This window comes from Bufo bufo, chromosome 1 (assembly GCF_905171765.1).
Source record: "Bufo bufo chromosome 1, aBufBuf1.1, whole genome shotgun sequence".
Taxonomy (NCBI): domain Eukaryota; kingdom Metazoa; phylum Chordata; class Amphibia; order Anura; family Bufonidae; genus Bufo; species Bufo bufo.
Genome location: NC_053389.1, coordinates 187,479,587 through 187,507,114, shown reverse-complemented (window position 1 = coordinate 187,507,114; position 27,528 = coordinate 187,479,587). Strand labels below are relative to the sequence as shown.

General features: G+C 44.5%; 1 protein-coding gene across 4 annotated transcripts in view; it reads left to right on the top strand.

The window, feature by feature from the left end:
- PPFIA3 (PTPRF interacting protein alpha 3) overlaps positions 1 to 27,528 on the top strand; it is a 130,322-nt gene that overhangs the window by 21,208 nt on the left and 81,586 nt on the right. For all 4 annotated transcript variants that reach the window (XM_040433485.1, XM_040433503.1, XM_040433495.1 and 1 more), the window contains exons 2-3: positions 3,348 to 3,929; positions 26,439 to 26,540. In XM_040433485.1, the coding sequence (XP_040289419.1) occupies positions 3,696 to 3,929; positions 26,439 to 26,540 (336 nt within the window). In that variant the 5' untranslated portion in view covers positions 3,348 to 3,695. The remainder of the gene's footprint in view (positions 1 to 3,347; positions 3,930 to 26,438; positions 26,541 to 27,528) is intronic.

The window sequence follows — 27,528 nt, the reverse complement described above, 5'->3', positions numbered from 1 at the left end:
TGGCAGTAGGACTGGGAGTTGAGCTTGACTCCATCCTCAACCCGAAAAGGCCCCACAAGCTCATCTTTGATGATACCAGCCCAAACCAGTACTCCACCTCCACCTTGCTGGCGTCTGAGTCGGACTGGAGCTCTCTGCCCTTTACCAATCCAGCCACGGGCCCATCCATCTGGCCCATCAAGACTCACTCTCATTTCATCAGTCCATAAAACCTTAGAAAAATCAGTCTTGAGATATTTCTTGGCCCAGTCTTGACGTTTCAGCTTGTGTGTCTTGTTCAGTGGTGGTCGTCTTTCAGCCTTTCTTACCTTGGCCATGTCTCTGAGTATTGCACACCTTGTGCTTTTGGGCACTCCAGTGATGTTGCAGCTCTGAAATATGGCCAAACTGGTGGCAAGTGGCATCTTGGCAGCTGCACGCTTGACTTTTCTCAGTTCATGGGCAGTTATTTTGCGCCTTGGTTTTTCCACACGCTTCTTGCGACCCTGTTGACTATTTTGAATGAAACGCTTGATTGTTCGATGATCACGCTTCAGAAGCTTTGCAATTTTAAGAGTGCTGCATCCCTCTGCAAGATATCTCACTATTTTTGACTTTTCTGAGCCTGTCAAGTCCTTCTTTTGACCCATTTTGCCAAAGGAAAGGAAGTTGCCTAATAATTATGCACACCTAATATAGGGTGTTGATGTCATTAGACCACACCCCTTCTCATTACAGAGATGCACATCACCTAATATGCTTAATTGGTAGTAGGCTTTCGAGCCTATACAGCTTGGAGTAAGACAACATGCATAAAGAGGATGATGTGGTCAAAATACTCATTTGCCTAATAATTCTGCACGCAGTGTATAGGAAAAGCACCAGCCTATGTGTGCTCCCGCGGTCTTGGCCACCAGAGAGCCGTGCACTTTTTCATGTAGTGTGCAAGCACGACCACCACTGATGGATTGCAGGGTGGTCATAACCACCGAGCAGTGTATAATGTGATGGACAAATGAATTCAGCCAGCAAAGGAGGCAATATGGATAATCGCAATACATTAGTAAGTGGCTTGTGTTTACTTTATCTACATGATAAATGCCATTTGCTGAAGTGAGACAACCCCTTTAAATCTTTTAGATATTGATGACCTATCCTCTGATGGGGGTCGGACATTTGGGACCTCCAGGAATCAGCTGTTTTTGTCTGCCATTAGAAGGAGCCGGAAGCAGAAGTGAATGGAAGCTGAGATGCAGTGCACTGGCATGGCCAGAACACAATGGATGGAGCCTTCCGTTTCCAGCTCCGTCCACTGTTTAGTTTGGTGAAAACAGTTGATCGTGGCGGTCTCAGACCCCCACCAATCTGATATTGATTACTTATCCTTTAGATTCCATTTGCCTAATTAAATCAAATGGATACATCACGGTATACATTTGAATACCGTTTTAGTTGTTCAAACATGTCTGCCCCCGACGGAAAGCCCAGCCGAGTGTTAAACGTGGCGTGAACGCCGTTGGAGAAAGGTACATCTTGTTGTGAGGGAGGATGGGAGTGTGGAAACCTTTGGGGATACCTTCTGCACTACTACAGGGCTTTGTCTTTTATCAAACTGGTAAAGCTTTAGCACAGTTTGACCTCGGACTGGCATTACAGATGTACACTGTGCAGTCTGATGGCTTCTCCTTATTGTGCGTTCTCTTTCTTGACTGCTTTCTAGTTGTGCTACTTAAACTTTTCAAACCAGCACCTGGATATAAATACTTTTGTAATCCTATGTAATTGAGTAATAAAAAGGTTTCAGTATAGCGCCACCTGCTGTTTGTTCTTTTCCGCATTTTTTGTTCATGCTTTCTGGCTTGGCAAATAGATCGAGACCCCACCATCAGTGGTATTCATATACCATGTGATAGAGGGAGCAAAGCTGAGCTCTGAGGTCTGCGATATATAGGTTCATATGATTCGGAGCAAGGTTTCGAAGTTTCTGACAGTATTTTTCTCATCCCATCAATAGGACTGTTCTTGTCTGCAATATGGTCCAGAATAGAACATGTTCTATAATTTGTGGATCCCTAAAAAATACAGATGTTATGTACAGTACTATAGAAATGAATGGGTCAGTGTGCCATCCAGAAAAGTCTCGGCATAGACGTTCAGTAATACTTCTCCATGATGTCATTTTAATATAAAGGGCAAAAGTTTATTTTATTAGACATTCAGAATAATCGGTAAATAATTAGTATTCTGCGGAGCTCGCCCTGTCGTTCTGCTTTTACTGCCAATACGAAATTCGTGTTGTTTTTGTATTCTGACCCACTGAGTAAGACTCCAAGGGAGTGTTGTGAAAGCCTCGCATCTCCTCGCCTTAAACAGAGAGAAGAAACTTGGGGTGAGGCAAGGTGGAACCCTCCCGTCAGCCGGCTACGCAGAATCAGGGTGGGGTTCTAATTGCAGCAATTCCCAGGCCTCACTATCACTCTGGTGATGAAACACAAGCAGCCAAATAACAAGAGCCTCAAAAGTCACATTTTTCCCAAGCAAGAAAGAATTGGCTGCGAGAATTATGCAGTATGCGCCTTCCAACTATTTTTCAACACATTATGACAGGCCTTTTTTTTACATTTCTTTTAACACTTCACGTTATGTACCACTCTTCAAAAGCCATTTCATTATCACATTAGCACCAAAAAAATGGCCAGTCCTAGGAATAATTGCTAAGGTAAGGCTGTGTGATCCTGTACTGTGCAGCACACAAAGTCTCTGTGGATCCATAGGACAGACCTGTTCGCACTGCGTGTACTTTCCTAGAAGCAATGCTTCTACGTAATATGACATTTATATTTCTAGGCATATGAGTCCTTGAGGAGAACTTCAATGGCTCTCCAACTTAAAGGGTATATTGTTGGTCTATAACAGGCTATGGGTGCCATATTTATGACCCGTAAGTGATCAGATCTGTAAGGTCATAAAATGGTCTGACCTGTCGTTGGGCTGATCTCCCCTCCAAAAAACTAAAAAGTTAGGGTTTTCACAGAGGGGGCATGCATTGCTGCCACAGTGTTGCAGCTGTAATGTGTCCATCTGATGTTGACCAAAAATTATAACTTCTCAAGTCCTCAAGCACTGCATCCCATGATGTACCTAAATGATGCCATTCTGAAGATGACCTACTGGTCTCATCGTTGTTCAAAACTTGTGCACCGCCTAAAAGCAACATGTCCGTTTTCTGTCTCATGAGTTACTATGTGTTTTCTACACATTTCAGTATATTACACGAGAGTTGAGTTGATAAATTTTGTTTTCGGCACCTTGCAGTACACCATGTTTATGTTTGTGCAGGTTTCTAACATGTCTGTCTTTTATTCTAGGTGGTGTCACATACTTGCGTGGACGTTCTTAATGGTTGGTGACTGCTTTGAAGAAAGTCCTGACTTCTTGACCTGCTCCATACATTTCCATGTAGTGACTTGATTGGGAAACCTCTTCCTGGCTGTGATAAAGATGCTTCAAGCTGGACATTACACGTAGTCTTCATGCATATGGTTACCCTCCCATTTTCATTTTTGATGTAAACTCGTGGATCCACTCCTGTGCAGTCTCTTTGCCCCCCCCCCCCCCCCCCCCAGCTGTTTGCCTTGGTTGGATTTGTCAGCATTTATAGCCCTCCCTGGTGCCTTCTTTTCCTGGTGTATATTTTGTGACATAAAGCTGCCAAGATGATGTGCGAAGTGATGCCCACCATTAACGAGGACAACCGTCGGGGTTCAACCTACAGCTCCGACGATGCCAACTTTGAGCAGCTTATGGTAAACATGTTAAATGAGAGGGAGAGGTTGCTTGAGACTCTGCGAGAGACTCAGGAGAGCCTGGCCACTGCACAGCTACGTCTGAGAGAATTGGGTCATGAGAAGGAATCTCTTCAAAGGCAGCTTAACATCGCCCTTCCACAGGTGAGAGCAGAAGGATCTCAGATCACGTCCCAAGGTCTTCTGTTGCATGAGTACAGCCTTTCAATATTCTTTCTAGTGTTGCTTGTCATTTTGGGTACTTTTTTCTTCATCTGTAGAAGAGACGTACAGCTATGGTCCTTGAGATCTGGATTCAGGTCTGAATGGAAACCTATTCTAGTACGTAAACTGTAATAAAAGTACAGAAAAATTGTAGAGAACAAGATGACAAGATGTTTTTTAGGTTGTGCAGAGGTTGTCCAGTATTAGAAAAACATGGCTGTCTTTTTCCAGAATCACTACCACACGTGTCTGTAGGTTCTGTATGGTATTTCAGCTCGTCCCATTCACTTCAGTGGAGCTGAGCTACAATAGCAGACACAACCCATGGGCAGGTGTGGCACTGTCTTTGGAAGAAAGCAGCCTTGATTTTCTAATCCTGTACAACCCAGATTATTTAAAGAGGTATTTCCAATTCAGACATTTATGGATTGATAGATGTGTGCTCCACCTCTGAGACATGTGTACAACAAGAGTTCCCTGACCTTATCATGGAGTTGTAACTGTTTACATGATATTTTAATGGATGTCTAATAATTGAGAAAGAAGATTTTATATCCAGATGCCAGAATCCTTCAGTCTTTGTTTCTTTGACCCGTGTCTGGTTGGGAATAGCCCTTGAAGGGTGCGGCTACACGGTGATACTGGTTGCGTGACAGCTGTCGCGGCGATCCCATAGGAATGCAGGTTTTGGATTTTCAGAGTTGCAGCAAACATGCAACTCCCGATAAGATCCCATTAATTTCTATGGGATCACCACTACACTGCGATGCCCCTTTGAACCTGGCTGCAACAGCTTTTGCGCGACCAGTGTCTCCATGTAGTCATAGCCTAAAGGGGGTAGTCAATCCTTTACTACAGTGATGCTCAACCTGCGGCCCTCCAGCTTTTGTAAAACTACAACTCCCACCATGCCCTTCTGTAGGCTGATAGCTGTAGGCTGTCTGGGAATGATGGGAGTTGTAGTTTTGCAACAGCTGGAGGGCCACAGGTTGAGCATGCCTGCTTTACTAAGTAATGGTTTATCCACCCCAGCGGAAGTCGGCACCAGAACTACACAACTCCATCAACCTTGTAGTGGAGGGAGCTCATCACTACAGCGCTGCTGCTATTGTTGGGCCTGCTGCTCCCATTATGCCTAGTGTCAGACCCCTTTTGATCAGCTAGTGATCAACTAAAGTAAAGGCTGGACAACCCCTTTAAGTACAAGTTCACCTTTGCATTTTACTTTGTAGTTTATACATGAAAGATTGGGTAAATTTGTAAATCCATTACTTATCTGGTATTGATCCTGAATGCAAATCACATCAGAATACTCTGCAGACACTGAACAAGCAGGGGCTCTAGATTATAATAATAATATTTATTTATTTATTCATATAGCATCACCATATTCCGCAGCGCTTTACAAACTCAGATTGTTCATGTACAAAACAAAAGACATCACAACACAACTGGCTAATATACAACTGAAACACTAGGAGGAATTGGGAGTGACCCAAAAGGTAGTTGATTGTGATATGTAGTAGTCAAGCCATTATTGTACTGAAAGCAGTGGTGTAGGCCGATCTGCTTCGGGTGTGGGGCTGTTAGAAGATTGAGTTCAGGCCTGAGGAGTTGGTGGGGGCGGGTTACTCGGGGAACAATTATTTTAGGAAGTTTGATAATCCTGCCTAAAAAGATGTGTTTTTAATGCATATTTGAAGGTAGGGAAGTTGGGAAGTTGATATTCCGGGGCAGGGCATTCCAGAGAGTAGGTGCAGCCCGAGAGAAGTCTTGAAGATGGAAGTTGGAGGTACGAATTATGGAGGTTTGTAATCTTAGGTCGCTAACAGAACGGAGAGCACGAATAGGGTGGTAGAAGGAAATGAGGGAGGAGATGTATGGAGGTGCAGCCCTGGGGAGAGCTCTATATGAATTGATCACAGGGGTTAGATGACTTGTATATGCTATATAGACTGAGGATCGATGCATGTCTATGTGTATACAGTGTACATTTTGGTTTGTATTGTGTGCATATAGATGGAGAGATCAGCCAAAGCTTCATGCGAACAGGGGTATTTTACCCTCATTACATATTTATATGACAAGTGTGCTATGTAAACTGATGGATAGAGAGAAGCGAGCGTGTGGCAGGATGCCTGGCAGCTGAGAGTGCAGTTTATGTATTGATCCACATCAGTGATTCGGGATGTAGGCTGGATTTTCAAAGAAATATGATAGCGTGCTGTCTCTGGTGAAGAGACTTTAGCAGTCCTAAATTCTCGCAGATTGCATCTTTCCATCTGTGATCGTCAAACCGATCTGACCTTTTTGTTTTTCCCTCTTTCTGCTTTTTGTAAAGTGATCAGGGGTGTAGCTGTTGGGGGGTAGGAGGGCTAGATTACTAAGGTCCTTGTATCCGAACACCCCCACCACCCCTCTGATGCCTAGGAAGATAGGGCATTATAGTATACTCCACTACATGTATGTATAGTCTATACAGTGTGAAACCATTGAATATGACATTGAGGGGTGGGCACAAGTTTTGCAACAGGGGCCAGGAGCCTCTACATAAACAGCTTTTATGAACCGTTTTTGTAAAAGGATCCAGCAGTATCCAGCAGTTACCTACCTGCACAGGATCAGTTCATCTATATCTTCCTGGGTTTTCGAATAGTCATCTGGCCTCCTCTGAAATGTATAATCCCAGATCAAGGTCTCTGGGCAAAACTACCTGAAGAAAAACCGTCAGAACGTGCCCTTATAATACCACCATACTCTGCCTAAATAACAGCGCTATACAGTGCCCTGATAACAATGCTCCGGTCTAAGATTTTCAAGCAAAACATCAGGGCCAGGTAACTAGCCGCTGCTGTGAATTCGGGTGGAGGAGTAGGAAGCCAGCGCTATGGTGAGGACTGATGTAGGAGGTATGAATTCAGGGGCTGTGTTGACTATTTGGATTATCAAATACTATTAAAAGAAATGTCACAGTATGTACAAGAAGAAATGCTGCTGATGTGTATTAATATGCTCTATTATCTCTTGTGTTGGATTATAGTGATTTCCTCATCTGCATGGAAATCCAACAAACCGGTCCAAAAGTCTGTGCTATTTAATTTTTTTAATCTTTGTATTGGCTGAAGCTTGAAATATAAAGATAACATTTGATAGACATTGAGATACATAAAAAAGAGGGAGTTTAGGAGCCTACTGCATATAGTTCTACATGTCATTTATATATACATCAGTATATTTTCTTTTTTAAGCCATTTTACCAGTTAAAGAACCAGAAAGTGTGCATCCAACATATTTCAGTTGGAAAAGATGGATCAGAAAGATATGACAAGTGGATACCACCATTTCACTATCAGATGCAAATAGGATTACAGATTATGTCAAATTGATATTATGGATTTTCGTCTCCATCGAAGAATAAACTAATGATCTCTGTTATGTTGTAGAACTAGAACTTAAAGGGGTTTTCCGAGACTTTAATACTGATGACCTATCCTCTGCACAGGTCATCAGTATTTGATCGGTGGCGATCCAACACCCAGGACCCCCACCGTTCAGCTGTTTGAGAAGGCTCGCAGTAGTGCCACGGGCTTCTCTCCGCTTTCATCGGTCACGTGGCCTAAGTGCAGCGCAGCCCCATTCAAGTGAATGGGGCTGAGCTGCAATACCATACTATGTATGCGGGGCTCACAGGAGCGTCGGTGCCTTCTCAAACAGCTGATCGGTGAGGGTCCCAGGTGTCAGACCCCCACCGATCAGATACTGATTACCTATCACAGGATAGGTCATCAGTATTAAAATCTCAGAAACCCCTTTTAAAGCATACTCACACTTTTGTTCTCCCATGCGATCTGACGTGATGCTTCTACACGCTGGGTGCTAATATTGCAGTGACAACCATTCTAGATTGCCCAAAGACCTTTAAGGACCTTTGCACATTTTATAGGAGACCAGATGAATATTTTTGGAGCTTCGATGCAGCCTGGTGAGGTAGATCGATTCTGATTTGCATCCTGGTGTAGATGGTTGTTGGTACATTTTTATACCAGTTCTTGAGATGTGCTGCCACTTATACTGTGGCCTTAAGTGGCAATACTTAGTATCAGCAGCCTGCAGAGAGAGGCCTGATTGTCCCATTTGCACCATAATAGAATTATAATCTATGTAGCGAACGTGTTTCCACCAGGCGGATCGGTTTGATGGTCTGAGTTCCCGGACCGGAGTGCAGGTACACGACAGACTAAAAATAGTCCTGTAGGCACAGCCTCCATTGTGTCCTCCCCAGACCTGAATATGGAGTACGTGGGAAGATTAGGTTAGCAGCCTGTGTGCTCGGAATGGTAATGACTCTGCTTACAGTTTGCTGTTCCGGCCAGGGAGATTGGATTGCCTTATCCTGCAACAGCTATTTAAATGGTGAATGAATGGCTGAGTTAGAAGAAATCCAAGTTCTTTCACAGCTTTTATAGCAGTTCCTTAGTACAGTATTGAAATTATTTCACCGAGATTCGTCCTTGCGTCATTCGCTGCGTGCAAATATATGCGGCCAATTTAGATAACCTGCAATTTTTATTCTGTGTGGGCTATCTCCCTCCTAACCCAGCCTGCACATCTGTGAAATGGTGTGTGGTATGTAATTGCTTTTTGACTCGAGAAGCAGGAACAGACCTACCTTGTGTGTGCCAGCCCAGAAGCATTGAGAGCTAAGTGTACCTGAGTTTGCAAAATGGCTGTGCTTCTTTGTACAATCAGAAGTGTGAATGAAATGTCTTTTTTTTTTTTTTTTTTTTCTTCAGCCTAATTATTTCCCTGTTCAGCTGCACAGCTAGATGCATTTCTCTCAAGGGGTGCCTCCCCTCTCTGGAATCTGCCAGCAGTGTACTGCTATGACATCCTTTCCCTTACTTCCCACTATGTTTGTTTGTTTGTTTTCAACTTTGGAGCTCACAGAGCAGATAATGAGGGGGAAGTCAGATTTAGAAAGGCAGGCCACTCCTGTTATCTAAGCAGTGTAGAAGCAGTTCTTTTATAGTGCTCAGGATCTCAGCTAGCTCTGACCGGGCCCAATTCCTCTCTGCCATGTTCTGTGTCTCTATTACTAGGGGCAGATCTTACCTGACAACAGGCAGTGGAATGTAAATTAGGTGGAAGTGAGACCCCTAGTGGTCATGACGTTACAGCTTGCATTATTGCTGCATTATTGTCCTGGTTTCGAAAAGGAATGATGGACCTAAAGCTAAACTAGATGAAAGGCTCCACTATTTTTCTTCATATTCATGAGCCAGGAAGATCGGGATGACCCATGCTATAAGTCTTCCCAGTGTGGACATAGTGTTTGTGTGTGTGTGTGGGGGGGGTCTGTGCAAATGCAGCTAAAACAACAAAAAGCATGTATTTTTCAATAAAAAAAGCGATTTATAACCAGTGAGCCATGTTGCAGCAGTGAATTCCAAGAATAGAGGAGAAAGTGTGCATGCTGAAAGTTGTCGTTTCACAGCAGCTGGTGGTCTGGAGGTTGCTGACCCCCGCTGTAGCTTGCTAAGAATCATTGATAATATTGAAGATACAGTGATGACTTGTATATTCAGCAGCAGAGCTCTGAGTCATTACCGCTGATGCCTGTAACGGAAAAAGGATTGCCCATCTTGTAGCAGAAGTTACCCAGCAGGGGTTCAGTCTGTAAAACAGCCAGGCTTACTGCAAACCATTCTCTGCTAGAGCAAAGGTTTCTTTAATCAAAATGTTCTCTATAATCTTCATACTCCAGTGATCTGCAGGCGGTTGTGTGACTACAACTCCCAGCATGGCATGAAAGTCAGAGGCTTAAGAGTCCAAGGTTGCAGCAGACGTGTGTGTGTGTAATACAAAAACATTAAAAATGGGCTTATTGTATTTTAGTATAGCCATATGTACTTTATGGCGGCACATGAATTAGGGTCCCATACACTTTGATGGGTGATGTAGTACAGCTCTATGTAACTGGGAGCTTGTGCGGAGCCATAATACTGCCATGTCCATGACCCTGGGTGGCTCTGGTATCTGTAGTGCTGCTCCTACTCACGTCAGTGGGAGCAGTGCTGCAGTTACCAGCTCCATCCACTAAACAATGGATAGAGCCTTGTAGTTCTGCCACTGGAGCTCCAACGAAACAGCTGATCTGCGAGGGTGCAGAGTTTCAGACCCCCACCGATTCATCAATATCAAAATACTGGACAATCCCTTTACAGGGAGTGCAGAATTATTAGGCAAGTTGTATTTTTGAGGATTAATTTTATTATTGAACAACAACCATGTTCTCAATGAACCCAAAAAACTCATTAATATCAAAGCTGAATATTTTTGGAAGTAGTTTTTAGTTTGTTTTTAGTTTTAGCTATTTTAGGGGGATATCTGTGTGTGCAGGTGACTATTACTGTGCATAATTATTAGGTAACTTAACAAAAAACAAATATATACCCATTTCAATTATTTATTTTTACCAGTGAAACCAATATAACATCTCAACATTCACAAATATACATTTCTGACATTCAAAAACAAAACAAAAACAAATCAGTGACCAATATAGCCACCTTTCTTTGCAAGGACACTCAAAAGCCTGCCATCCATGGATTCTGTCAGTGTTTTGATCTGTTCACCATCAACATTGCGTGCAGCAGCAACCACAGCCTCCCAGACACTGTTCTGAGAGGTGTACTGTTTTCCCTCCTTGTAAATCTCACATTTGATGATGGACCACAGGTTCTCAATGGGGTTCAGATCAGGTGAACAAGGAGGCCATGTCATTAGATTTTCTTCTTTTCTACCCTTTCTTGCCAGCCACGCTGTGGAGTACTTGGACGCGTGTGATGGAGCATTGTCCTGCATGAAAATCATGTTTTTCTTGAAGGATGCAGACTTCTTCCTGTACCACTGCTTGAAGAAGGTGTCTTCCAGAAACTGGCAGTAGGACTGGGAGTTGAGCTTGACTCCATCCTCAACCTGAAAAGGCCCCACAAGCTCATCTTTGATGATACCAGCCCAAACCAGTACTCCACCTCCACCTTGCTGGCGTCTGAGTCGGACTGGAGCTCTCTGCCCTTTACCAATCCAGCCACGGGCCCATCCATCTGGCCCATCAAGACTCACTCTCATTTCATCAGTCCATAAAACCTTAGAAAAATCAGTCTTGAGATATTTCTTGGCCCAGTCTTGACGTTTCAGCTTGTGTGTCTTGTTCAGTGGTGGTCGTCTTTCAGCCTTTCTTACCTTGGCCATGTCTCTGAGTATTGCACACCTTGTGCTTTTGGGCACTCCAGTGATGTTGCAGCTCTGAAATATGGCCAAACTGGTGGCAAGTGGCATCTTGGCAGCTGCACGCTTGACTTTTCTCAGTTCATGGGCAGTTATTTTGCTCCTTGGTTTTTCCACACACTTCTTGCGACCCTGTTGACTATTTTGAATGAAACGCTTGATTGTTCGATGATCACGCTTCAGAAGCTTTGCAATTTTAAGAGTGCTGCATCCCTCTGCAAGATATCTCACTATTTTTGACTTTTCTGAGCCTGTCAAGTCCTTCTTTTGACCCATTTTGCCAAAGGAAAGGAAGTTGCCTAATAATTATGCACACCTAATATAGGGTGTTGATGTCATTAGACCACACCCCTTCTCATTACAGAGATGCACATCACCTAATATGCTTAATTGGTAGTAGGCTTTCGAGCCTATACAGCTTGGAGTAAGACAACATGCATAAAGAGGATGATGTGGTCAAAATACTCATTTGCCTAATAATTCTGCACGCAGTGTAAAGTGGTTGTGCAGCCTGTTTATATTGATGACCTATCCTCGGGATAGGTCATCAATATCCAATAAGCGGGGGTCCGACACCCGGGACGCCTGCTGATCAGCTGTTTGGAGAGGAGGAGGCGCTCCATGTGAGCACTGCTTCCTCTTCATTACACTACGGGTCGTCTCCCCTGTAGAGGTGACGTAGTGTAATTACAAGTACTCACTCTATTCGAGTGAATGGAGCGAGTACTTGTAATTACAGTGCCCTTTCAAGAAGATAGTGCCACCAGTGAAGAGCCGCCTCCTCTTAAAACAGATGATCGGCAGCGGTGTCGGGTTTCCTACCTCAGCCGATCAGATATTGATGACCTATCCTGAGCAACCCCTTTAAGCCCTAATTAGCATATTAACATTCTCCTAAATGCCGCGACCTTGTGTGGTTACAAAGGTGGGGTTTTAATCATCTGGGCAGCCCTTCTAAGAATTATACCTGCTTTGTTAGTTTTGATCCTGCTGAAATATGCCCTTTTTTGTACCATTTAGTAATGCAGACCCCAAATCCTATTACAAAAATGTTTTTATCCAAGATAAATGTAAAGCAATAATACAGAAAATGTCTCTGAAGGTGTCAATTTTACTTTACATGATGCTTTCTTCTATGAATATACACTTGTTTCCAGTCGTGAGGAACTCAGATCGAAAGCAGTTAGGTCACATGCCTGACCCCAATTTCAGATAAGCTGGTGTCTGTTTCCAATGACAACCAGGAAAATTTTGAAAGTAGCTACAAAAAATGGTTTGAAATAACTGAAACCCCTTTCAAAAACTGTGAAGCAAAGTATTTGTAAGTTGAATCTTTAATATAGATTCAGAATGTGAAATGGTGAAAAAGGAAATATGCTTTCAAGCCTTGAAATCAAAGTGGAGGCTGTCGAATGCTATGTGTAAGGGTGCCTTTACACGCTTCAGTAAAGGGCACGATTTGGTGATTTGTTGCTGGTGTGACTATTCACTACTGACTTGGTGATCCCTCAATATTGCAATAAAATTGTAATCCCAGTGATACAGAGACGAGGCAACAAAATCTAGATGGGTGTTTTAACTGCTAGACCATTGCATGCACACACAGTGATTTTCAGATGAAATTTTTAGCACGCCTGAATATTTAGGAATGCGATTTAGGCTTTATGTTGTTCTTTTGTATGAGTATTTTTACAGTGATGGAATTGAATGTAATACTAAATTGTGTAGAGCCATTGAACCTTCTCATCTTAAAAGGGTTGCCCGGTTTAGAAACCCCATTTTCATTTCCCATTTTAGGGAATCCTGAGTTGGTTTTCCTGTTCCAGATCCTCATCTCTTGACCATAGGGAAGAGCAGTTACAAAGAGCATCATTCGCCCTGGAGATCCTGTCCAGCCCTGCATTACACAGGCAATCCAATGGGATGTCTGAGATAATAAAAAATCTGAATGGAGTCAAATAAAAAATTATGACCTACACTACTTCTTCTTTCTCCAGCTTCATTCTTTGCACCACCAGTCCTCCGGCCGCTACTTGTTTCCAAGCTGCTGCGGTGATATGCAGGTATACAGCATATGATCACTGCAGTCTGTAAGTAGACCGGAGGACTGGACCGATGCCACAGAGAATAGAGCCTAAGAGGCAAGTATAACATCATTCTACACTGCTCAAAAAAATAAAGGGAACACAAAAATAACACATCCTAGATCTGAATTAATTAAATATTCTTCTGAAATACTTTGTTCTTTACATAGTTGAATGTGCTGACAACAAAATCACACAAAAAAAAAAAAAATGGAAATCAAATTTTTCAACCCATGGAGGTCTGGATTTGGAGTCACACTCAAAATTAAAGTGGAAAAACACACTACAGGCTGATCCAACTTTGATGTAATGTCCTTAAAACAAGTCAAAATGAGGCTCAGTAGTGTGTGTGTGGCCTCCACGTGCCTGTATGACCTCCCTACAATGCCTGTGCATGCTCCTGATGAGATGGCGGACGGTCTCCTGAGGGATCTCCTCCCAGACCTGGACTAAAGCATCTGCCAACTCCTGGACAGTCTGTGGTGCAACGTGACGTTGGTGGATAGAGCGAGACATGATGTCCCAGATGTGCTCAATTGGATTCAGGTCTGGGGTACGGGCGGGCCAGTCCATAGCATCAATGCCTTCGTCTTGCAGGAACTGCTGACACACTCCAGCCACATGAGGTCTAGCATTGTCTTGCATTAGGAGGAACCCAGGGCCAAACGCACCAGCATATGGTCTCACAAAGGGTCTGAGGATCTCATCTCGGTACCTAATGGCAGTCAGGCTACCTCTGGCGAGCACATGGAGGGCTGTGCGGCCCTCCAAAGAAATGCCACCCCACACCATTACTGACCCAATGCCAAACCGGTCATGCTGGAGGATGTTGCAGGCAGCAGAACGTTCTCCACGGCGTCTCCAGACTCTGTCAGGTCTGTCACATGTGCTCAGTGTGAACCTGCTTTCATCTGTGAAGAGCACAGGGCGCCAGTGGCGAATTTGCCAATCTTTGTGTTCTCTGGCAAATGCCAAACGTCCTGCACGGTGTTGGGCTGTAAGCACAACCCACACCTGTGGACGTCGGGCCCTCATATCACCCTCATGGAGTCTGTTTCTGACCGTTTGAGCAGACACATGCACATTTGTGGCCTGCTGGTGGTCATTTTGCAGGGCTCTGGCAGTGCTCCTCCTGTTCCTCCTTGCACAAAGGCGGAGGTAGCGGTCCTGCTGCTGGGTTGTTGCCCTCCTATAGCCTCCTCCACGTCTCCTGATGTACTGGCCTGTCTCCTGGTAGCGCCTCCTTGCTCTGGACACTACGCTGACAGACACAGCAAACCTTCTTGCCACAGCTCGCATTGATGTGCCATCCTGGATGAGCTGCACTACCTGAGCCACTTGTGTGGGTTGTAGACTCCGTCTCATGCTACCACTAGAGTGAAAGCACCGCCAGCATTCAAAACATCAGCCAGGAAGCATAGGAACTGCGAAGTGGTCTGTGATCACCACCTGCAGAACCACTCGTTTATTGGGGGTGTCTTGCTAATTGCCTATAATTTCCACCTGTTGTCTATGCCATTTGCACAACAGCATGTGAAATTGATTGTCACTCAGTGTTGCTTCCTAAGTGGACAGTTTGATTTCACAGAAGTGTGATTGACTTGGAGTTACATTGTGTTGTTTAAGTGTTCCCTTTATTTTTTTGAGCAGTGTATATGTTACACCAGTCTGAGTCATGTCCAAGATTTTTAAAGAGGTTTTCCAAGTGTTTTTTACTGACAACTTATCTTCTGGATAGGTCATCAGCATCTATTAGTGATGATTGAGCATGCTCGGCCGAACACCTGTTCGGCTCGAGCATCTCGATTCTCGGCACATGGCGGTACTCGGCCGATTACCACATGTGTTCGGGCACCATGCTAGAGTCTCCTTCCCGCACGTTTCGCGGCTGCTACGCAGCCAGTAAAGGGGCAGGTAAGTACTGCCCTCACTGGAATGCCAATAGCCATGTTGGCTACTGGCATTACAGTGATTGGCCGGGCCGGAACGCATGTTCGGCTCATTTGTAGTCAGGGAGAGCATAGGAAGGGACAGAGAGTGTAGGGAGTGTAATTGAATATTTTTTTTGGTACCAAAAAGTTTCAAAGACCCAAAAGTCCTTGTATGACTATTGTGTGTGTGACAGCAGCAATATATGTTTGTAGTGCAGCCTATGCTAAATTGCTCAGTGTTAGGGAGAGCTGTGCATAGAGAGGGACAGACATTGTAGGGAGTGTAATAGGAAGATTTTTATACAAAAAACTTTTCAGAGACCCAAAAGTCATTTTAAGGACTATTGTGTGTGACAGCAGCAATATATATTTTTAGCGCATCCTGCGCTAAATACCGTGTAATAGACCGCTGCGGACAGTTAAATTATTTGCGCCACATCTCCTGTTTAGGCTGCGTTCACACGGGCGAGATTTCCGCGCGGGTGCAATGCGGTAGGTGAACGCATTGCACCCGCACTGAATCTGGACCCATTCATTTCTATGGGGCTGTTCAGATGAGCGATGATTTTCACGCATCACTTATGCGTTGCGTGAAAATCGCAGCATGCTCTATATTCTGCGTTTTTCACGCAACGCAGGCCCCATAGAAGTGAATGGGGTTGCGTGAAAATCGCAAGCATCCGCAAGCAAGTGCGGATGCGGTGCGATTTTCACGCATGGTTGCTAGGTGACAGTCTATAAACTGTATTACTTTCCCTTATAACATGGTTATAAGGGAAAATAATAGCATTCTGAATACAGAATGCATAGTACAATAGGGCTGGAGGGGTTTAAAAAAATAAACTCATTAACTCACCTTCTCCTCTTGATCTCGAAGTTCCCGGTCTCTTCTTTACTTGAGTTGTGGGCTAAAGGACCTTTGAGTTGAGTTTACTGATGAGTTGTGGGCTAAAGGACCTTTGGTGACGTCAGATCTCATGCTCCAATCACATGGTACATCACCACGGTGATGGACCATGTGATTGGAGCATGAGATCTGACGTCACCAAAGGTCCTTTAGCCCTATTGTACTATGCATTCTGTATTCAGAATGCTATTATTTTCCCTTATAACCATGTTATAAGGGAAAGTAATACAATCTACACTACAACTAACCCAAACCTGAACTTCTGTGAAGAAGTTCGGGTCTGGGTAACAGTGTCGGTTTTTTATCTCGCGCGTGCAAAAAACATTGCACCCGCGCGATAAAAACTGAACATCGGAACGCAATTGCAGTCAAAACTGACTGCAATTGCATTCCTACTCGCGCGGTTTTGCCGCAACACACCGGGACGCATCCGGACCTAATCTCGTGTGAACCCAGCCTTAAAGTGTGCGCATCCCTAAAATATCAGTGACATCCAGTGCACTTTTTCCGTAGACAGTGTCTGCTGCGGACAGTTAAACTATCTGCGCCATATCTGCAGTGTAATGTGTGCGCTGAAAAAATGTATCAGTGACATACAGTGTACTTTTTCAATAGACGGTGTCCACTTCTGACCGTGACATTACCAGTGCCACATCTCCAGTGTAACGTGTGCCCGCCTTACACCAACATCTGTCCCGTAACATCACACGTGCCCTGACCAATGCAGTTAAAGGATTTAATGGGGTACTCATTCCTATAACAGGGCCTCTTAAGAGTCCTATATTGTTATTTATCGTCACTACCTCCCCGAGAGTGTAATTGGTGCATCTGCTGCCTTCCTTGCATGTGGTAGCCATTTCTCAGGCTCCCTCACCGGAATCACCATGGTAGGTGCAGAAAGTACCATAAAAGTTGATAGGGCAGACATCCAAATGGATCGTCGACATCACGGGGACGTACGATCAGCCAGAAGTTATCTAGAGTCAACAAAGCGGCAGCAGGCCCTCGCCCATAATGTTTTCGATGGTCAGCTCACCTGCAGGCCCGTGCATATAATGTTTTACAGGGTCATCTCACCAGCAGGCTCTCACCTACAATCTTTATAGGGTCAGCTCACCTGCAGGCCCACACATATAATGTTTTACAGAGTCAGCTCACCTGCAGGCCCTCCCCAACAAGTCCAGTCTCACTATCCTAGAGTCTGGTCAACACAATCCTCACCGCTGGGGGTCACGTAACTAGTTACACGGAGGGGTCTCGTTCGTTATGTGAATTAACCAGACAAATCGCTCCACCAACTAAAAACGGCCATGCACCACCACCTACAGAATCGAGAAAGGGCTATCAATCTGTCAATCCTTTCCGTGTCCGGGCCGGGTGAGGTTTCCTGTGTTGAGTCAAATTAAGCTGCAGGCTCCACTCCTGGTAGTGCCTGTCTGTCAATTCTTTAAATTTCAGCTTTGCAACCATACTGCCCCCGGAACCCAAAGACTTTGGTTTCCCGGAAGCTGCTCGGCGGGTCATGGGAATAACGCCGCCGTATCGCCGGTCGGCATAGTTTATGGTCGGAACTATGACTGTATCTGATCGTCTTCAAACCTCCGACTTTCGTTCTTGATTAATGAAAATATTCTTTGCAAATGCTTTCGCTGTGGTTCGTCTTGCGCCGCCACCTCTAGCGGCGCAATACGGATGCCCCCGGCCATTCCTCTTAATCATGGCCCCAGTTCCGAAAACCAACAAAATTTTGGGCAGCACTTGCACTTTATATACAAGTAAATACACAGGAAAGAATGTTTCCTAACAATTTTTCCTCTAAAAACGATTTTATCTTTGGTTTTGTGCGTATTATTGTCAGTCTGTAAAAGTGGCTACTCGGACAACATGGTTCCCAGCAGCGACCTGGGAGTCCAAGATGCATCCAGACATCCTCCCTATGCTGTTCCCGAACCATTTTGGTGGTGTTTCCATCAATTTCTGAACTTTTCCTATGAACCAGGCACCCTCCTCTCTTCAGAGCAGGGGGTGCCTGGTTTAATGATCCGGTTCTCGCTTTGACTTTCATTGTGCTCGGTAGAGCACCCGAGCATCCCGATGTGTTCGGCCCAAACCCCCGAGCACTATGATGCTCGATCAACACTAGTGGGGGTCCGACAGAGGATAGGTCATCAGTAGAAACTCTTGGAAAACCCCTTTTAATTATCTCAGTCAACTCCTTTTTTAATTTCCAGTTTATTGGTGGAGGATCCAGCAGGGGGACATTTTGTGATCAGCTTATTGTCTAGGGACCCTTCTTACAAGCAGGGATTGTCCAGATCAGACAACAGCTTTAATAGCCATATGCTATAGGAAAACTTTCCACAGATCACATCACTAGAAACGTTGTAACTATTCTTGAACCTGCCCAGATGTCTAAGGTCAATTAAAAGGGTTTTCTCGGTTTCTTCAGGATAGGTTATCAGTATCAGGTTGGTGGGGTTCTTGCACCCCCAAAGATTAGCTGTTCCCTGCAGTGGCCGGCTTTGGAACCAACACTTTGGATCCAGAAGGACAGCTCCATTCAAAGCTTAGTGGTTGCAACTTGCACTGGATTACTGCAACTCAGCTCCCATTGACTTATGCAAAGTGTTTGTTCCAGCGATGATGGCTTCAGAGAATAGCTTATCGGTGGTGGTGCTGGTTGTTGGTCTGCCAAAGATTTGGTTATTGATGACCTATCCTGAGCATTTACTGTAGATGAAAGGCTCCTTCACACTTCCTGATGATCAGCCAGATTATCGTGTACGAATGTTTGTATGAACGCTCATTCACGCTAATCAGCCAGGTTAAAGGTGCTTCCAAGCACCCGGTGAACAAGCAAAATGCTTGCCCATCAGGTGAATCAGTCATTAATGCAGTAAAGTAAATGATAATTTCTGGGCAGCAGATCGTGCTGTCTAAACAGCGATCTGCTACCCAGTAACAATGATTCTGTATAGGGACGAGCGATAGCAGTAGGATGTAAATGTAGCGCTTTGCCTCTACTGAACGAACAACCAATTGTCAGCAAGGAATGTTCCTTCCTGATAACTGGCTGCAGGTCGGACTATATAAATCAGCCATAACACACATGTCAGTGTTCAGCTTGTGCTATTTACAGAGGGGCAGAATTAGCAGTCATCTCATTATCATCACAAGGTAGCATTAAGGTGGGTTCACACGATTTTGCTATGGTGATGTGAATGGATACGTTGTAAAAATAGAGTATGAAAGTACAGCATACCACGATTTTGTATCCTGCAGAGTCTGGTTATTGTATACGTTAATGTATACATTTTATTTTGGCATCTGCTCACCATAGAGTTCTATTGTCACTGTATGGCATCTGTCTGAGGCATCCGTTAACATATTAGTTCCTTGTACACGTTAAACGGATGGCAAAAACGTGGTGTGAACTCAGCCTTACAGTAAGGGCTGTTTTACACGAGCGGATGCCGTGCGTGACATCCGCTCCGTGAATGACAGCCAAGACCCGATGCAGACTGCAGAAGCACTGAGCATTAACATGATTGATAATGCTCTGTGCCTCTCTGTGATCTCTTTACTACGAAATCACAGTGACAACTTTATCTCACTGTGATTTCGTAGTAAAGAGATCACAGAGAGGCACGGAGCATTATCAATCATGTTAATGCTCCGTGCTTCTGCAGTCTGCATCGGGTCTTGGCTGTCATTCACGGAGCGGATGTCACGCACGGCATCTGCTCGTGTGAAACAGCCCTAAGGCTACTTTCACACTTGCGTTTGGAGCGGATCCGTCTGGTGTCTGCACAGACGGATCCGCTCCTATAATGCAAACGCTTGCATTCGTTCAGAACGGATCCGTCTGCATAACTGGTTTTTACAGATCTCATTTTTCACTTCGTGAAAACTCAGATCCGACAGTGTATTCTAACACAGAGGCGTTCCCATGGTGATGGGGACGCTTCAAGTTAGAATATACTAAAATAACTGTGTACATGACTGCCCCCTGCTGCCTGGCAGCACCCGATCTCTTACAGGGGGCTGTGATCCGTACAAATATTGTGCGAATCATAGCCCCCTGTAAGAGATCAGGTGCTGCCAGGCAGGAGGGGGCAGACCCCCTCCCTCCCCTGTATTAAATGTGACCAGTGCGGCCCCCCTCCCTCTATATTCATTGGTGGCCAGTGCGGCCCCCCCTCCCTCCCTCCCTCCCCAGTATTAAATGTGACCAGTGCGGCCCCCCTCCCTCTATATTCATTGGTGGCCAGTGCGGCCCCCCCTCCCTCCCCCCCCAGTATTAAATGTGACCAGTGCGGCCCCCCTCCCTCTATATTCATTGGTGGCCAGTGCGGATTCCCAGTATTAAATGTGACCAGTGCGGCCTCCCCTCTTCCCCCCCCCCTCCTAATTAAAATCACCCCCCCCCCCATCATTGGTGGCAGCGGAGAGTTCCGATCGGAGTCCCAGTTTAATCGCTGGGGCTCCGATCAGTTACCATGGCAGCCAAGACGCTATTGCAGTCTTGGCTGCCATGGTTACTTAGCAATAAATAGAAGCATTATACTTACCTGCGAGCTGCGTTGTCTGTGACCGGCCGGGAGCTCCTCCTACTGGTAAGTGACAGGTCTGTGCTATAAGCAATGTGCTGCACAGACCTTTCACTTACCAGTAGGAGGAGCTCCCGGCCGGTCACAGACATCGCAGCTCGCAGGTAAGTATAATGCTTCTATTTATTGCTAAGTGCGGGGCAGTGATACTGACCATTTTTGTAATATACTTTAATTACTGAGATTGTACATTTCTAATAGAAAAATAAAGTGGCCCATTTTGTGCCTTAGCAACGCTCCTCTGTCTTCTGTTTACATAACAGTCAGTGTGGAGCAAATGTCCACAGTTATGCAAACAGAAGACAGAGGAGCGTTGCTAAGGCACAAAATGGGCCACTTTAGAGCTATTTTTCTAATAGAAATGTACAATTTCAATAATTAAAATATATTACAAAAATGGTCAGTATCACTGCCCCTACACATTAGAAAAAAAAAAAAAAAAAATGACAGTTACACTTTAAGCATGCCTACAAAGCAATTCCATAAAGGCTAATCCCTTTTTATTTTACTTGGTTTTCTTATGTTTTGTTTCCTGCTGTTAAAGGGGTTGCCTCACTTCAGCAAATGGCATTGATTACATATAGGGCTGCAGTAAACGATTATTTTAGTAATCGAGTATTCTGCCGACTATTTTTACGATTAATTGAGTACTCTAATAAGAAAAAATGAATAGACTGTTTTCCTTTATAAAAACTCATCAGGCCCCCTGCCATCAGTCCCCAACACCATTCGTTCCCTCCTGTGCGATCAGCCCAAGTGCATCAGTTCCTCCTAGTGCCATCAGCTCCACTATCCCCCAGTGCCATCAGCTCTGTTCCCCTAGTGCCTTCAGCTCTCCCCCACCCCAGCCCCATCAGCTCCACTCCCCCAGTGCCTTCAGCTCTCCCCCACCCAGTGCCATCAGCTCCTCCCCCAATGCCACCAGCTCTCCCCTCCAAGCCATCGGGGCCCAGCCGCAGCGCCAGTGAACTAAAATGTCCTGACGATGTGTGTACGTCAGGATCCAAAGCAGCGTTGTGCGAGCAGGCGGATGACCACGGAGCGTGAGTAATAGCAAGCTCTTCACTCACACTGTGGTCATATGGCACAAACGAATCATCGATTCCATTCGAGTTTTTTTTGTGTCAAGTTAATTGATTAATTCGAGTAATCGTTTCAGCCCTAATTACATAGACAATGGTAAAGGAGTTGCCCCCCAAAATGCCCGGGCACCTCATACAGGTTATACTTACCCACTTCCCGGCACCTGTGTCGCTCCTGATACCCGCACGGCCACCGCTGCATCTCCCTGTTGCGTGGATCAAAACATCAAGCGACGCCTGCGATGCTAGCGTTACCCACGATGCTAGGAAGGCTCATCCATCACGGCCTGTTATTAGCTGCTCCCCCCCAGTTGATGAAGTGAGACAACTCCTTTAAGCAAGTTACAACTGATCTTGCAGCAACTTGGGCAAGATGGCTGCCCCCACGATCTTGTAAAGAAAATAGAATAAAAAATATACAAAGAACAAGTATTACTATGTAGCTATCCGTTTTATTACACAGGCACATCCGTCATTGGCTTTTTCATCTTGCAGTTTTCTCTGCTTTCTAACCAATGACACACAATTCTGCTTGCTGTTAAATGGTGGCCTTTACTCCTCTACCCTCCCCATATCTCCAGTTTTAATTATTAAGCATTAATAATTGCTCTGGTCAAAAACTCAAACCTATGGCCTCAGCATGGCTAAGAAATGATATTACGAAAAACAGGAAATAAATAATAAAAAAATACAGAAGACATGACTTCCCTGTGTAAAAATGTGCCATAGCTACAACATAACCTGAAAACTGAAGGAATCTTCTTTCCTAAAATCAATAACCAAACTGTCTGGAAGGAAGCTTTTAATAAAGTCTTGTGGTCTGCTCCATGCATCCATGTCATTGGATATGGCCTGTTGGATTACACCTGGGAACCCTACTCCAGTTGAGTAAAAATGTCCCTTTTATGCAAATATGCAATTGTTGCAATATAATAATAATATTTATTTATATAGCGCCACCATATTCCGCAGCGCTTTACAAATTCATAGGGTTCATGTACAAAACAAAAGTAACTGGCTAATATATACAACTGAAACACTAGGAGTCAGGGCCCTGCTCGCAAGCGCTTACAATCTATGAGTAATTGGGTTGACATATAAGGTTTGATTGTGATAAGTAGGATTCGAGCCATTATTGAACTGACAGGAGTGGTGCCAGCCGATCTGCTTTGGGTTTGGGACTGTACGACTTGAGGATGTTAATCTTAGGTCGCTAACAGAACGGAGAGCACGAGTAGGGTGGTAGATGGAGATGAGGGAAGAGATGTATGGAGGTGCAGCCCTGTGGAGAGCTTTGTGGGTGAGGGTGAGAAGTTTGAACTGTATTCTCTGGTGGATGGGCGACCAGTGAAGTAACTGGCAAAGACTAGTAGCATCAGTGTAGCGTTGGATGGATAGATGAGCCTGGCTGCAGCATTTAGGACAGACTGAAGGGGGGAGAGTTTAGTGAGAGGGAGACCGATTAGTAATGCGTTGCAGTAGTCAAGACAAGAATCAATCAAGGCGTTTTTGCCGTTTCCATTTGTTCTTGAGATATAGGATTAGTTTTAAATTTTATCGGGTGGTACTGATTAGATGCCATGATCCCAGCAAGTTATTAGCTATGGTAGAAATATATGAACAATATTTGAAAAGGTAGGAACCATTTTATATGGAAAATCAACCCAATCATTACAAGTATCTTGTCCTTAGTCCTTTTCTCCTTCCAGGCTGCAGCTCCCGCTCCCTCTTCTGGTTAGTCTTCTTTCACTTCGGTTTCAGCAACTCCTTCTGTCTGGCTGCTCATTTCCTGTTCTCTGGGTATTGTTCTTCCTGTTTTATTTTTTCTAGATGGCTTTTCCTATTTTCACACTTCTTACTGGCTATGGCATTTTTTCTTATCCATCCTTCTTGCTCCAGCTTCACCTCTTAAGTTCGCCATACATATTAGATCTCTGTTGGCTAAACCCATCGATTTCAGCCATACATCTAATGTGTATAGGGTCTCCCAACTCTCCTCCCACAGCAGATGTACAGGGAAATAGGAACAAGGAAGTTGGATTTCAGCTGCCCGATGCTTTTGGCTTTCACAACTCTACCTATTCACTACGTATACATGCTTTACCAATCTTGCCATGCATATGCATGCTCAATCAAGATGGCTGTTGGGTGAACAAGCACTTGACCAACAGTAATATCATGTGTATGGCTATCTTTATCTTTCTTTCTGGCTCCATTTCCTTCTGTTCTCTGTCTTCTTTCTGTCTCTAGCACATCCTATACTCTGGCTCATCATCTCCTACTTTCTAGCTGCAGCTCCATATCTCCTCTACCTCTTTTGTTGGCTTCGGCTCCTTATTCACCCATTCTTTTTGGTTTCAGCTTCTCCTCTTCTCCCCTCTTATCTGTCTCAAACTTTTCCTACGGTTCTCCTTTCTGGCTCTATCTCCTCCTCCCTCCCATACTTTTTTGGCTCCAGCCTCTCCTTCTTTCCTCCCTTCTGCCTTTAGCTTCTCCTCATCACCTCCTTCTGTGCTCTGGCTCCTCTTTTCTGGCTCTATCTTCTACTCCTGCTCCCTGGCTTTTGCTCCTCTTTTACCCTCCTTTCTGATTCTGGCTCCTTTTCTTACCTCCTTTCTGGCGTCCGCTCCTCTACTTCTCTCCTTTTGCTCTGGCTCCTCCTACTCTTCTTTTTTGTTCCAGCTCCTTTCCTACCTCTTCTTTTTGGCTCCAGCTTCTCCCTTCTGACTCCAGCTTCTTCTCTTCTGCTCCTTCCATACTCTGGCCTTGGTTCTGCCTCTCATACTTATTGCTCCAGCTCCTCTTCTCTTTCCTGGCTCTGGCTCCTTATTATCCTCCTTGTTTCTTGCTTCAGCTCCGCAGCTGCTTATTCTTTCCAGCTCCATTTTCTCCATCTTCCAGGCTGCTGCTTCTCGTTTGCTCCTCATCCTCTTTAAAGACCCAATGTTCTATCCACTGAAAAGTAGTGAATGATATGAAGCTTCTCTTCTTCATTTGCAGCAATGTACATTGTAATCAACGTGCCGGATGTTTCAGAATCATATTTAAAAAAAGTAGTTTCATGAAAATCACCGCTGCTGCCCTTCTGCCCCACAAAAACATCCTTTCTCAGAATTGTAGAAAAAATTTACTTGGTATTTCAGAGCTGAGCTGCTGCAGAACCTCTTCCATAATCACCTTTTCACACCAAATATATTTAGGGTATGCTCGGTTGGGATGGAGATCCTCAACGTTTTCTGCCATAGAATTGCAGGCGGAATCTGCAGCATATACAGTAGCATGTTAATTTATGCTGGAGATTTCAATGCATAGGGTGAAATGTGCAGCAATTATTCATCAAAATCATGGAGATTTTGCCACAGATCTACAGCAAAATCTGCTGTGGATTGTGGTCTGCAATATATGTACTGGGGAAACATACACTTATGGCATTATGATAGTGTTCCTTAAAGGGATTCTGCCACCTCGTTTTAGCTTATAGAGCTGCGGACATGCACGGCTAGATCGCCGCTAGCATGTCCGCAATATACCTGTCCCATAAAGCGGTGTCCTTTTATTGTGTTTAAAAATTGATTTTAGAGATATGTAAATGAGCCTGGTAAAGTGCCCAGTGGTGAGCATGCGCAGTGCCGGTATAGTGTTCCTTCCCTGTGCTGGTATCAGCCTCAGGGAAGGAACTGCGCATGCGCGAGCTCGCGCATCACGAGATTACGACAATCTAACTGTGAAGAAAGGAGGAGATTCGGAGGACGCAGGCGGTGCTGGGCTCCTTCACAGGGGGGCGTGGCTGGGCACCAGGAAGGTTCATACAGCCCCTTGGGAACCTTACCAGGCTCATTTACATATCTCTAAAATCATTTTTTAAACGCAATAAAAGGACACCACTTTATGGGACAGGTATATTACGGACATGCTAGCGGCGATCTAGCCGTGCATGTCCGCAGCTCTTTAAGCTAAAACGAGGTGACAGAATCCCTTTAAGGTGTTTTTAAGGGTTTCAGATTTCCATGGCCTACAGTTATGTTCTATGGTGGAGGACAAGTGAAGGGTTACTAACACTGCATAATAATACTGCATAGCATTTGGTGATTGTCCATATAAAAGGTGGTAGAAAATAAATAACCTAAAATACCATAGAAAAGGTCTAGTGAGGTGCCCAGTAACACAAAGCAGGCAGTGTGCTAAAGGGGGTCTGTGTAGGACTCATTCCCCTGGGAGCGTTCGGAGACCAGAGCTACACAAAGCAGCCAGTGTGATCTTACTGCTGCTCTCACATCTCTTCCTCACCTTCGTGCAATTGGCAGAAAATTCACTTTTTTTTCTTCCCTCATAAGACATTTTAAACCGTGTCCGCTGCATGTGGAGACATTTTCACAGTAATTCAGGATAGCGTACAAAATTATCTCCTAAATAACATAGAAACTGTTGGAAGGAATGAGATGGGTGTCCCTGAAATCTTCACCTTTGTAAGCATTTTTTTTTTAAAAGAACATGCATTTTTTTTCCTGCTTTTGATTTTTCATGAATTGCATTTTTTTTTCCTAGGAATTCGCAGCCCTCACTAAGGAGTTGAACTTGTGTCGCGAGCAACTTCTGGAGAGAGAAGAAGAGATTGCGGAACTGAAAGCAGAAAGAAACAACACTCGGGTGAGTTGGGAGATGACAGTGGGAGTGTTCGGCACTGGTTTTAGAGAGGGGGTATTGGAAGGCCAGGCTGCCCATAAAGGGGTTGGCACTTCCCTCTCCTCCTATTTCAGCACCATCAAGTTCTGGTGCAGCCAGCAGATGGAGGAAACAGGATATCTACCAAATGATAGAGTGTTTAAGTAAAGATATCATCATGCGTATTATTAGTATTTGTGTTCATAGATAGACAGATAGATGCTGTGCCTGGATCTGTCTATCTCACTGAGACATTATGAAAATATTTTTTTGTGCTGTACTTCTTGAAGAACCTATATTATGTGCATTACAGGCATAGCCCATAAAGATGATTGGGACTAAGCTTTTAACCATTTTGAGCTACAAATGTTTTGGAGCATGGACCTTCTTCAATGTCTCATTGATGGACCTCCTGCAATTGGGTGGTTGCATTTAAGCTTCTCAAATGTTGTTTCCCTTGATAACGAACTTCATGATTAAAGTTTTCTGAAATTGTGGGATTACCAATGATCTTTTGTGTATGGAGGCAACCAGTAGGATAGGGCAGGTAGGATTTCAACATGCCCGCTTCTTTTTTCTCATGAGCGAAAAGCCACAGCCAAAGAAGTATGACAGTGACTTAGTCTGTATTCCTCTCTCTCTACTGAAGTAGACATGGACGGAGAAGTCCTTCAGTAGTGACAACATAGCCTTTTATTATCATTGTCGGCAGCACATAATGCTTGGCTGAGCTGTTTGCTGTGAACATGAATGCCATCTCTTGTTCCCTGTTATCAGCCATGACAGGTAGGGCATAGGATTACTAGAATATTCTTCGATAGGATGACTGACCACAAACCCAGAAAGTCCTTGCCCCCATGGCTTTCCTTTATCTCACATATCAACAGTTGAGAAGATCTATAGACTTTTACATAGGTGTGAATATCTGACATCTTTGGACTTTGGGTTTTGTGCTCCATTAAATGTCCTGGAC